This window comes from Dasypus novemcinctus, chromosome 6 (genome assembly GCF_030445035.2).
Source record: "Dasypus novemcinctus isolate mDasNov1 chromosome 6, mDasNov1.1.hap2, whole genome shotgun sequence".
In the NCBI taxonomy this organism is placed as follows: Eukaryota; Metazoa; Chordata; class Mammalia; order Cingulata; family Dasypodidae; genus Dasypus; species Dasypus novemcinctus.
In genome coordinates this window covers 111,940,820-111,954,089 of record NC_080678.1, presented here as the reverse complement: position 1 = coordinate 111,954,089, position 13,270 = coordinate 111,940,820, and the positions used below count along the sequence as shown (strand labels likewise).

Here is a 13,270-nt window from a genome sequence, read left to right as displayed (position 1 = left end):
TACCCTAACCAGGAACAACATCTTCAAAAGGTGCTATTGACAAATGGGCTCGTGCCACATGGACATGGTTCAAGATGTGAATGTCTTTGGTGGAGGATGTGAGTCAATCGCCACCATGAATACCTGGCATTTCATTTTTCTTATTAGAATGGTATATCACAAACAATAATGGATTTTTCCCTCTGAGCCTCCATATCGATAACCCTCAGTCCTCTGCAGCTCATCCCACTGAGCTATACAAAGAGTCTCACTTGGTGTGTGGGCTTTGAAGGAAATGTGAGAAGCGTTTCCCAGCGATGTGACCTCAGTCCCAGCTGCCCTGTGTCCTGTGGGCCTTGGTCTGTTCCTGGTCTGTAGACAAGGCTAGTCATAGAAGCGTCCTCTTTCTTTGAGGCCAGAGCACTGCATTCCCATGAAGCCTGTAGAGAAGAGCCAGGCACATAATAGCAAGACGTGGTAGAATATGTCAACCACTGTTAGCTGAGGTCTTGCCTTCAATGTCTTGGGATTTGTGTAATGAAAACAACAGGTATATTTAACCGCTTTTTGGAACTATACCTTCTAGGCTGTGCTCACACCTTACAAGGGGGAATAGAGGGCCAAACGTGTACCTGGCTCATTTTATACCTTTTCTCCTAATACTCCACTCAGTACATTGCTCGATAAACAAATATTTGATTGATGAATGATGGGCAAAGTGCCAAGAAGGGTTTCCTTTAATTTAAGAAAAAATGCTGGGCATAGGCAGATGCCAGCTGCTGCCAACCTCTTGGTCCCCTACATTGCTGTTGAGCTGAGGGGTCTAGTACTTTGTCTCACACTGTACAGTCATGATCCTGGGGCTCAGGGATGGCTGGCCAATGCATGGAAATCTTTGTGTCACCCAGCGAAAAAAGTTGTCCATCATGAGTAGTGTCACTGGGAAGAAGCACATGATGTCACCGCTACGGCCGGAACCTGTAAACACTTCCTGGACCTCCGCTCTACCCAGCAGGGGTTTACCATGCAGATGGGCTCCCGACAGCCTCCCCGCCTGTAGCCCGTGAGTAAATGCTGCAGGCTCCTCTGGGCTTCGGCAAGTGTGCTTTTCATACAACAATTTTTATAGATACACTTGACCTGGAAAACTCTTAAAAAGATTTAAATCTCCCTAACAATGAAAGAAACATGATTAAAATGAAATGTGATTTTCTTGTTTTGTTCCCCCTCAGGTGGCTAAGGGCTAAAATAAACAACGACACTCACTGGGAGAGCCAGTTGATACAGTCTTTCCAGAGCACTTAGGAATAGATATCAAAAGCCTTAAAAATGTCCAGGTCCTTGTGGCCCTGTCATTTTACCTGGGTTGTTACTTATCTGCAGGTCACAAAAGTTCATGCTTATGGAGGTTCCATAGAGCATTATTTGTAACAGTGGACATTTGGGAGCAAACCGAGTGTCCCAAACTATAAGACTAGTTAAATAAATCTTAGCACATATACATAATTTAGACATTGAAATCAGTTTTCAGAGAAGGATGACGTGTGAAAGTGTACATGACATAATGTTAAGTGAGGAAAGGTGACTCATGGGACGGTATCTGATGAAACTTTCTGCAGTGGTGAAATGTTCTTTAGCTGTGATGTCCCATATCTCAGACTGTTGTACACTTGAAGATGGCTAGTGCAATTGAGATAATGAACTTTAAATTTTATTTCATTTTAATTAAGTGATGGTAAAATTTAAATGGGCACAGGTGGCCACTGTATTAGACCTTACAGGTACCATTGACTTGTGATATCAATTTGGTTAATATTAATGGGTTAGAAATTAAGAAACAAAGAAGACAGAAATGAACTGCCTACAAATGGTTTTTTGTGTTGCCTTTGTGAGCTGGGCATGCAGGCATAATCACTTCCCCTCCTTTGTATGGGTCAGTATTTATCAAACTTTCTGCAAGGAATGTGCATCACTGGTATAACTAGGAAGGTGATGAGTCCTTTAAACATGATCGTGCCACCCCTGCAAGTAGTCCATATTTATTAAGCACTTCGGAAGTGCTTTGAAACAGTTTACTACTGTGATTGCTCCTTTTCCCAGGTGTTGTGCTAAGTACTTTGCATGAATTATCTCATTTAATTATCAAGCAGCCTGGTGAGGTAGGTACCGGCCCTTAAAGGATGAGCAGACTGAAGCTCGGAGAAGTCCAGTAATGTGCCCGCTGGCTGAGGTTTGAACCTGTGCCTCTCTGATTGCACTGCCTGTTCCCTTCACCCCTGCAATATAACCCTTCTTCACTTGCCAGGGTGGACATTCAGGCCAGGGAGCCAGGCTTTGCGTGCCGGCGTTCTCACATTTAGCTCATCATCTCTAAGCTTGGCTTCTTCTGTTACAAAAGAGAATGATATAACACATCGGGTGACACCCTTGATAGTCGCTGTGGGCTCCCCTGGCCTGCAGAATGTGCATCACTGGGAGCTTGCTTCGAATGCAGATTCTCAGGCCTGTGCCAGACCTACTGAACCAACACCTGCACTTTTAAAAGAAACCCAGGTAATTTGGATGCGCGTGAGCATGCGAGAATCCAATAGACTCATGCAGGGGTGCTGAGGAGCCGCGTCACTCGGGGAGACTCATTTCCCCTCTCTGAGCCTCAGTTTCCTCATTTGAGCAGCTCTGCCCTTCCCATAATGTAGGGTTCCATCCAGGGGGACGGTGCATGTCATGCTGCAAGGTTGGTGTCTGCGGGCCATGCTCAGTGAGAGCAGGAGCAGCGGCTCCGTTCCGGCTCACGGAGATCTTGCTCGGGTGTGCCAGCTCCCATGGGAGCTCTACCACTGGGTCCCATGGTCTGAGCATTTGGCTGCAGAACCTAACTCAGAAAACAAAATGAAAAAAGGATCTTAGGTGGCAGACTATTTGCACAGAACCAGATAAATCCATGAGCATTTCATTGAAACCACAGGGTGGCAGTGCCAAGATGTTTCTAGGGAGTTGGGGATGATGAATGTAAATTAATTATACCTGACTTACCTGCCCCTGCCGAGGTGCCGTGGGTAAAAGACCATGAATATTGCTTTTACAGCCTGATTTCAGGGAGTGTAAAATATTTATAAAGATTTCACAGGCTCACTTGGGCAATTAGTCCTTCTAAGCCTATTTTGCTCATAATATACTGTTTTCCCAAGCAGCAGATTTTACCACCATGAGACTTCAGGAATCTAACATTTGCATCACAAAGGACTATTTTAGACCATTTTTCCTGGGTTTTAAAAGATTTCTTCATATTAGAAACTCTCTGTAGGCACCACTTTCAATGATCGCATCCAGCCGAGCACTGGTCACCTCCGTCTCGTGGCCCCATGCTGTCCTCAGGCTCAGTGTGGCCACACAACCTGCTCCAACCACCTCCCTCCACCAGGATGGCCTTGTTCGAATGGGACCCCCCACCACCCTGTAGGAAATGGGGAGGGTCTGGACCTGCGCCCTCTCCTCCCAGCCCACCTCCCCAGGTCTTCCCTAGTGGGCATGGCCCCTGCAGTCCATCCTTGCCCCAGTCTTCAGAGTGGCCTTGGAAAAGACCAGTCCGGTAGTGTCGTTCCCCTGCTGAATGTCTGTCGGTGGCTCTCGGTTGTCTGCAGAGACCAGCCCACGCCTCTGGAAGACTCCTCGCCGTCCGGCCCCAGCCCTGACTTACATCTTCCCCTGACCCCTCTCTCTGCTCTCTGTCTGCACCACAGCCGGCCTGCAGGCTGCTGACCCCATGTGGACATCTCAGGTTCTGCGCCTTGGTGCTCAGAGGTGCCTCTGCCTGCAGCATGGGTCCTGCCTTCTTCCAGGCTCAGACCTCCAAGAGCAGCCCGACACCTCAAGACCAAGTTCAAGGGCAGCCTCCCGCTGGAAGCCCTCCCTGATTGACTGTCCTACACTCCCTTGCCAGCCGGAGCCAACCACTCCCTTGTTTGGGTAGACCTGCAGTAGCCTGCCGTTTGCATGGGTCGATACATCTAACTTCAGTCCACAGCAGACCGGGAGTCCCTTGAAGACAGGGCCACCTCCTGCTGCCTTTACAGCCCAGCAGGGAGCAGGCATGTGTCAAATGGGAATGAATGAATGAATGAATGAATGAATGAATGAATGATTTGTGTGGGAATTCAACATGTGCTTAACCATTCCTTGTTTTTAGATATTTCATTTACTTTTGGTTTTGCAATATTGTCAGTGTACTGAGATACACTTCCTTGGAAAAGAGGTTTTTCTATGCCTTATATTGTTTCTTTAAGCTCGAGCTCAGAAGTGCCATTATCAGGTACAAGAGCATGGAAATTTTCAAGAGCCCTAATTTCCTGAGTGCCATTCCCATGCCTAGTATCCTCGAGCCTGCTTCCTTGCATCCTTGCTGGAAAAGATATTACCATGTTTATCTTTGTTCATTTGATGGGTGAAAACGGTTTGCTACTGTGGCTTTATTTTGCATCTCTGATGGTTGAGTAGTTGAACATTTTCTAAATGGTTTCTTAGCCATTCTTCTGTGAGTTGTCTCAACAAGCATATTACTTTATAGCTCTGTTTGGATTCCTGGGGAGAGAGAAAAACCACCGAGCTTTGACAAGGGTGTAATTTCTGGAATAAATTAGGCAGGTTCTGTCCCTGGGCAGAGCAGGTCCTGTCGGTCTTTCTCGGTCCTTTTGGGGGGGCGTCCCTTAAGCCCCTCCCGTGAGTCGAGTGGCTGCAGCACGCTGTGGGCTCAGGGGGCTGCCCGGGGTCTCTGCCTCCCATCCCCTCAGCCCCTGTGACTCCCACACCTTGAAAAGCTGGGACTCACCTGGACTTTGGTCCTCACAGTCCAGGCTGAGCTAGACACTCGGGGGCTGCTTCCGGGGTGCCATGTCTCAGCCACAAGTCCCCCGTGGTCTGTGAACAGATAATGCCCACTCCCTTCGGCTGGGTGGCAGCTTTGGGGTGTCCTTGATGACCCATCTTTCCACTCCTGAAGGGATTCTCAAGCTCTCCTTTACTTGTTTCTCCGCTCTCGTACCTGCCAGCTGAGCCTGCTCTGACTGCCCACCCAACCGATGCCCACCGGAGGCCTGACAGCACCAGCAGCCCCTGGCCCACCCCTCGCCCCTCAGCTCTTACAGAGCCCTGCTTGGGGCAGAGGAGGTGACGTTGAAGGCAGGACCCCAGCACACTCATGTCCTCCCCCGCCCCAGTCTCCATCCTGACCCCCGGGCTTCTGCCTCAGTCTCCTGATTGCTCTCCTGGTTGGGGACAGAGCCTCCCTCTCCCTCCTCCATGACCTCAGGGAATGCCCCTCCCCTAGGGACAGCCCCTTCTTCTTGTACCCCCAACCTCTAGGCAAAGCCTCACCCCATCCAGCCAAATCTCCGAGCTGAGCCCCGGCACCATCATCTCTGCCCAGAGCACCCCACAGTGGCCCTGCGGCTATCACTGTCCCCCACGTCTGAGCTTCAGGTCCCATCCTTCTGTCCCTCTGGGCCCAGGCCACCTGCACTTGCCTCCAACTGACCCATTGTGCTACTGGCATGGTCTTCGTGTCCTCAGCTCCTCTGTGGAGTCAGCAGGCCTGGGCGTGACTCCTGGATCACCACTCACTAGCTGTTTGGGGGATTTATTAGCTGACAGTTCTGAGGCTGTGAAAACACCTACAAAAAGGCCCTATCGGGCGATGCTCTCTTCCTAAAGACCAGCTGCTCCTGGGCTCCTCTGCCACGTGGCCAGGCACATGGTGGCGTCTGCTGAGCTCTCCCTTCCCTTCCAGCTTCGTTGCTCCAGCTCCTCACGCTCGTGGCTTTCTCTCTCTGTTCCTGTGGCTAATTCCTCGTGTTTCTCTCTCTTCATCCTGTTCATAAAGGACTCCAGGAAGAGGATTAAGACCCACCCTGGGTCATGCTGTACTGAGGCAACCTAATCAAAAGAAGTTCCCCCCACCATAGGCGCACGCCCCAGGAATGGATGAGCTTTAAGAACATAATTTTCTGGGGACCAAAAAAAGCCTCAAACTAGCACACCAGCCTTGGATCCTTGAGTGAGCTATTCACGTGCTGTTAGCCTCATGTTTGCACATCTGTAAAATGGGCAGATTATTCCCTAGCTATGGAGGGGTCACATGAGGATTAAATGAATCAAAGCAGATAACCGCCCAGACTTGCGCTTCTGTGCCTTGCTGCTTACCCACCCTACCTGAGTCACAATCCCCTAAGACCTTGTGCATGCAGAAAGCTCACAAGAAGTGCTTTTTTATTTATTTATCTATTTATTTTTAAATACTTTTTAAAAATTTATTTCTGTCCCCTTCCACGCCTGCCCCCCCCCACCACCAGTTGTCTGCTCTCTGTGGCCATTTGCTTTGTGTTCTTCTGTGTCCGTTTGTGTCAGCGGCACCCGGAATCTGTGTCTCATTTTGTTGCATCATCTTGCCCCATCAGCTCTCCATGTGTGAAGCACCACAACTGGGCAGGCTGTGCTTTTTTTGTGCTGGGTGGTTCTCCTTACGGGGTGCACTCCTTGTGCATGGGGCTCCCCTACATATGCATGGCAGGGCACTCCTTGTGCGCATCAGCATTGTGCATGGGCCAGCTCATCACACAGGTCAGGAGGCCCTGGGTTTGAACCCTGCACCTCCCATGTGGTAGGTGGATGCCCTATCTGTTGAGCCAAATCTCCTTTCCAGAAGTGCTTTTTAAAGGCTAGAGTTTTCAGTGGGCAAGCCCTGGCAACCAACTGGACACCACTGGAGGGAAGAGACGTTTCTGTGTGAGGGGTTAATGCCCACAGAAGTCCTTGCAGTGTAGATGCTGCAGTGTGTTTGATGCACACAACTGCACACACATCCATGTGTACACGTACACACAAAAGTATATGCATATACACATGCATATATGTGCACACATGTGTGCATACATTCTCACACGTGCACCACACACACGCATTCACACACATGTTCATGTATATACACACATGCTCACACACACACTTGCACACTCTGAAAACTGGAGCTACCTAAGCGCCTTGTGCTCAAACATTCCTTCCTGCTCTGTCTCAGCAGGGAGCAGATGGTCGAACCATAATCATCGTTTTTCTTTTTAGAAGAACAAACTTGGCTTGGTGTGAAGTCTGGTTATTTTAAGGGTTCTATCAATCAAATCCCAATTTCTCCTTCATGTTAATCATGTGAAGAGTGAATCGCAAGAGTCCCCTGCATCTATCGTACTGAGTTGAGGAATTCACCGGGGTCATTGGTTAACCTTTAGGCATGGAGGGACAAAGGGCAAACGTGTCCAAGCTGGGAGACCTGACACATCTCGCAGGTATTTGTATTTGAAAAAATGGGAATCCCAGCTTAAATGCCATTGCCAGGGCAACCAATGGGCCCACTGAGCCGTGTAGCTATCAAGGATTATGTCCCAGAGGACAGAGCCTCATCTCAGGAGCCCAAGTGGTTTGAAACCTCATTTGTCACCCAGAGAAGTGTTTGCAAGGATGGTTTTGTAAAGGCGAGGAGCAGAAGGGGTGGCCGCAGTTCATTTCCATGCAGGCGTCCGCGGGGAGCTGAGGGATCCTCACTCCCATGAGGGCTTCGGGTAGCCCCGCGCGTCCAGTCCCACAGCTCCTGGGGAGGACGGCCATGTGCCTCTGCCTTCTCTCCCTGAGATCTCTGTACTGGCACGTGCTAGTTAGGAGGACGGGCATTCTCGGGGCCAATCAGAAGAGTCCCATGAGCTAGTGGGAAGGGAAGGGGGAGCGGAGCGGGGCGTGAGTGGGCTGTCGCTGTCCCCGCACAGCAGAAGCAGACCTCCCCCATGTGTGTTTGTTTGCTTTTCCCTCCCCCAATCCAGACCTCAGCAAGTCTGTGCAAATGGCCAGCGTGAATGCTGCCCCCCTGGGGGGGCCCATGCCTGCGAGTTGGATTCAGAGACTCTTGAGCTCAGGAAATGCGCTGTTTGCACGTGGGCTCGAAGATGCCGAGGGAGGCCGGCCCTGCACATCCCTGGACGCCTTCAACCTGGACAGTGGTGGGGAGGGAGTCAGAGGCAGGTGGGTTTGTGCCTCTGTTGCCTGGGTGCGGTCACCCCTCGGGCTGAAGTGTGGTTTGCTGGCCTGGCGGGGGAGCGGCCGTGGCAGGCCAAGCCGCTGCCCCCATAATAGGGTGGCTGGTCGGACTCACCGCCACCCCTGAAGGGAGCTCGGCATGGGCGCAGAGTGCCCTCGGGTCTCCCCTTCTCGGCAGCCATGCTTCCGCGGTCGCCCCTCCTCCCGGATGGCGCCACACAATGCCTGTGGGGCGGCACCCTTCTTCTTCTTTCTCCCTGCGCAGGTGCAGGGTGGAAAAATCCAGTCTGCCCTTTTCCCTCCCCCGACAGCAGCAACAGCCAGGCGTGGGTGGAAAAATCCAGTCTGCCCTCTTCCCTTCCCCCGACAGCCGCAACAGCCAGGTGTGGGCGGGAAACTCCAATCTGCCCTCCACCCCAGCAACAGTAGCCACCAATCCCTAAACCCTGCCCCTTCCCCCAGCAACAGCGACGGCCAATCCCTAACCACCACCCCTCCCCCGTCCAGTACTGCCCACTGACCTTTCTCCGGCAACCAATCAGAACAGGGCGTGGCTTCGACCAATCAGCCTTCCCCAGCCCCTATAAAACTGTTGCCTCTCCCTCAATAAAGTTGGACTTGCGTGTTTACCTTGTCTCCGCGGTAGTTCTTCTGCCATGCGCCCTCCAGTCCTGAGAGCCCCCGACAAGGGCCTGGCCTCCCTTGTCCCCAGTTCGTCGCCTGCTTCTCCGGGCGACCCCTTTGTCGCCGGCTTTGCTGGGCGACCCCGTCAGCCGAACTGCGCAACCCCTGTGAGACCGACCCCTCGTCTGCTGCCGGACCGACCCCTCGTCCCAAGTGGGACCAACCCCTCGTCCGCAGCCAGACCCCACCTCTACCGACCGAGCAAGCCATCGCACCTGGGCCCCAAACGCCCATGTGTTTGGCATGCTGGGGTGATCAGCACCTGAAGGAATTGTTTAAAGGGGGTCTGATGTCTAGGGAAGGTATAAATCACTGGGGTAGCCAACTGTCAACTCACTCTGCAGAGCTTTAGTGAAGGCTGGGAGTTGTTTTATGCTCAACACAAACAAGCACTGCATCCCATCACCCCTACTACCTTACCCCTATCTTTTGGTGAAAAAAGAACTAGGTGGTGCTATGCAATTGAAGAGGAAGAAACGAATGAGTTGCATTAAGTCTTTTTGGTCTTATCATGAGCTGGGTATGGTTCTAGTCACTTCTGTACACCACCTACTAATTGGACCCTAGGATCCCTGTGAATCTGCTTCTGTTGTATTAACCACTGCATGGAGGAGGAAACTGAGGGGTTGGGATTTGAACCCATGCAGTGAACTCCAGACCCTGTGTCCCAAATATTTGCACTATGCTATCTCACCTATCAGCGTACTACTTGTTATTGAATTTATACAAGAAAATAATGAGCTCATAAACACAACTTTACACTATAACATGATGATCTGTAATGTTAAAAAAGAGCCTAGAGCCCTACAAGTTATATAGGTAGTCTGGATTCACAGGCAGCAGGTGACCAATGAAGACGGCTCTCTGAACCATTTCTTCAGGAAAAGTTCTGCATCTGTTTTGGCAATAGGGCTTGGGTGATTCAGTTGACCCTCAATGCACAGATATCTTAAAGTTATTCTTGGAAAATTATGGCCTAAATTCTATAGGTGCAAATATGCATTGCTACTGGCTGCAAATGAAATCACTAATAATGAGACAAAACTGTTGGAGTCTCTAATGCTGAGTAACAAACTAGCCTCAAACAAGCGGCTTAAATGACAACCATTTAGTTACTCTGATCATGATTTTGTGGCTCAGAAATTTGGGCAGGGCTTAACCAAATGGTTCTTCTGCTTCCTGTGGTATAGATGGAGGACTCTTGACACTGTGCAGGAGGCAGCTGGATTCTTCTGGAGTGTTCTACATGGCTGTCCTCACAAGCCTGGCTCCTTGGTGGGGATGGGGCTGGGGGTGAGCTCAGCTGGGAAGTAAGACCCTAGAGCTGTCCTTCCCAATGGACTCCTGATAGCCGGAGCTGATCTTCTCACCTGCCAGAGGACGGGGCCTGGGCGGCCTTCCCCAGGCCTCCATCTGAAATGCCAAGAGCATCTCCTCCCTTGCCTTACCTGGCCTTGTCTCATCTTGCCTCTCCTTGTCTTGTTGGGTTGCTTTCTGCAGCCCCTCCACTGGCCGGGGACAGCTTCAGAGCACCTGTTCAATCCAGAAGCCAAGGACTTCCACCCCTCTCTGTGGGCCGCCAGCTCTGAACGTGTGCACTGATACCGACCAGGCCGCAGGATCCATTTGGGGTAAAGGAAACCTTACTCCCGAGGCTTGCTTTAAATCCCTCACTGCCATTTCAGGCTGCTTCCCAAATAATGTCCATAATCTTTCTTTTTTTTTTTTTTAAATTATTTTCAAAGCGACTTAGAGTTGGGAAGTGCTCTCACAGTCAACGTCTGCCTTTGGCTTGGCAAGTGGCTCTGAGATGTGTTAGAGCTTTGGCTGAGAGAACCCCAGTGCTCTGGCCCCTGAAGGAGGAGGGGCAAGGGGGTAGGGGCATGAGTAGGAAAGCGTGGCATCCCTTAGGGCTGCGGCTCCTCCTGCAGACCCAAGGGGCTGGGGTTGGACTCTTCTCCACCAGGGTTCACCAGCAAACATGTGGAGTAGACAACCGTCCCTGTCTCCGACATCCTCCGGCAAGTTTCCAATGAAGGGCAAGGACAAAGACACTCCTTAAGGAGAAGAACTATTTATATGTGGGTTGGATCTGGCAGGCCACCGGGCACCTCTTAATCATGAACTGCCTCTGAGCATCCACCGTGGCACCTGGAGGAAGGAGAGGTGCAGAAAGCTCCGCTGTGAGGGAACCCCCTGGGCATTTCTCCATGTGCTCTGTCAGCACAGGCATGCCAACTCCCTGCCTCAGCCTGCCTGCCACTCCCCAAGGACTCCTCTGAGGGGGAAGTGCTCCAGGGTGCCCTGGCTGGCTGCTGGCTGGTGTCACCCCCGATTAGTAGAAGTGAAGGAGGGAAGGCTTTGCTGTCCATCCTGAGCTCCCCATTTGATTTTCACTGGCAGACAGGCACCTCTCTGCTCACCTTCTGTGGTTGGTCCAAGTCCAATGCAGAAAACAAAAGCTATAGTAAGTCAGGAAACCACCCTTTCCAGGCCAGCACCCCTGGAGAGCCCACCCTGCTCCAACCTCTGCTCTTAGACCCCGAAGTCCCTCACACTGATCCAGTAAGGCTAGCCAGAACTGTGTGTTCAATGATCTGTTCCCAGCACTGTCAGGAGACTAAATTTAAACTCAGTTTGCTCTCAGAGTTTGTTTTCACTTTGTCAAGTACCATTCTCTCTTTTTGTATTAGGTCCCAAATAATTTTGGGGAAAGCACATGTATTGCTTTGATTCCATCTCTAGGCTCACAAAACAACAGGACAAAGAGCTTTCCAGCAGAACTGGATCAGGAAATCATTTGCATGACACTGAAGCATGACCCATGCTGTGGCTTTGGTAAGCAGCTCCCGGCTGCCCTTGGGTGAGGTTCCATCTTTACACCTGGGCAGGGCGGGCACTTGTCCCTTTTGACTTTCTATTCTACCTTCCTGTCCTTCCTCTCCCAGTTTGCCTTCTTCAGGGGTCACTTCTGCTTTTCCTCCCTTTCAGTTTCCCCCAAGATCAATGAGATTTTAAGGTTAAAGTTTGCCTTTCAGCCTCCATAAGCCTTTGGGTGCATATCTTGAGAATCTAAGTGCAAGATTGGCAAAGGCTTTCTTTCCCCCTAATGCCTTTTAACAGCCTTTCTATAGTATAGTTAGCTTCTTAGGGATAGAGAAGAATAACCAATCTTCTCATCTCTTGTTACCACCTTTGAAGATCTTTAAAACCACACAAAAAATGAGAAACTGAGACAAGGTGCTGGGTTGAAAAATCAACTCTTTCTAGTTTCTGATGAGCTCCTGGAGCAGAATTGAGCACACCTGGGTGAGTCGCCTTCCTAGCTTTGGCTGTGCTTGCCCTCATGGTTGTTTATCTAGTTTTCTCCATGTGTTGGGGCAGAGGAAAAAGAGCTTCTTGAGAATTAGACACGTGTGTGCAAATATCAGCTATGGCACTTACTGGCTGATGACCCAACATCTCCGAGCTACCAAATTATTACATATCCTCTTAACAAGAAACACTGTCTTGGATTATAGTTTTGTCATGAATGAAGGAGAAGATGTGAGCACAGTGAACTCTGGAATCTTCATCTCTTCTATTATACCTGGTGAACTAGCAGAAAGAGCTGGAAAGATGAAACCAGGTATATCTGCTTCGTACACAGCCAGGGATGCTGCTTTAAGGAACTGCCCTTTCTTATTGAGATGCCTTCTTCTTCCAGGAGGGCAGATAGTGGCCTTGAATCACATCGGCCTGGAGGGCTTCGCATTCAACATAGCTGTTAGAATGGTCCAGAACTCTCCGGGCAACCTAGAATTAATGGTTTCTCAGCCGAAAGGTACATCTGAGCCAGGTTAGGGAGGCAGAAGGGCCACCTCGATGTCTAGGAACACATGATCGCCATGGGCACTGGGTCTCTGTGTCCCTGGGGGGTCTTCTGCATTGCTGTCCTTGCAGTAGTTAGTGGCTTGCAAAGAAGCAATGCAGGGGGCACAAATCAATACACTTGGCTTCTGCCTTGGCTTGTTCTGTTGAAAGGGTATGGTGTACCCAGTTCACAGCTGGGCCCACCCATTGGTTGTTTTCTTTTCCTGCCCACTTTTCCATGCATGTCAGGGAGGACATCCTTATTGTACCTGAAGTCCTTTTTGGAAGTGGCTGCACCAGGATGTCTTCCTAGGAGGGGCTTAGGCAGGGCAAAGAGGCCTGGGAAGCTGTTCTGAAGTTGAATTCACATAGCATGCAGGCTCTTCTTTTTTGGTGCCCCTGTTACAGATCAGCCAGACATTTTATAGATCAACCAAAAGAGTGAATTTTTTAAAAAGATGCTTTTATTCATCCTTTAGATAAGAATGAGAAAGCAACAATTGTTTGTAATGAATAATAATATTATTATGTTTATTTGGGGCAGTTTTTCAGGGATTGATGGAGATAATGGGGGAGGTTAATGCCCCCACCCCCAATTGCCTGGGACCACCACTGCTATTTGGTTGAACAGTTCTAGAATTTAAGTGCAGGCTGCCTGCAAATTCAGGCACATGGATTTCTC

At 50.3% G+C, this 13,270-nt stretch overlaps 1 protein-coding gene across 1 annotated transcript in view; it reads left to right on the top strand.

Annotated features, from left to right (window-relative positions):
- Positions 1-7,961: 7,961 nt before the first annotated feature.
- LOC131278936 (FERM and PDZ domain-containing protein 2-like) overlaps positions 7,962-13,270 on the top strand; it is a 38,117-nt gene continuing 32,808 nt past the window's right edge. Inside the window, 4 exon segments of the mRNA XM_071215573.1 lie at positions 7,962-8,037; positions 11,482-11,578; positions 12,258-12,364; positions 12,443-12,559. Coding sequence (XP_071071674.1) covers positions 7,962-8,037; positions 11,482-11,578; positions 12,258-12,364; positions 12,443-12,559 — 397 coding nt within the window.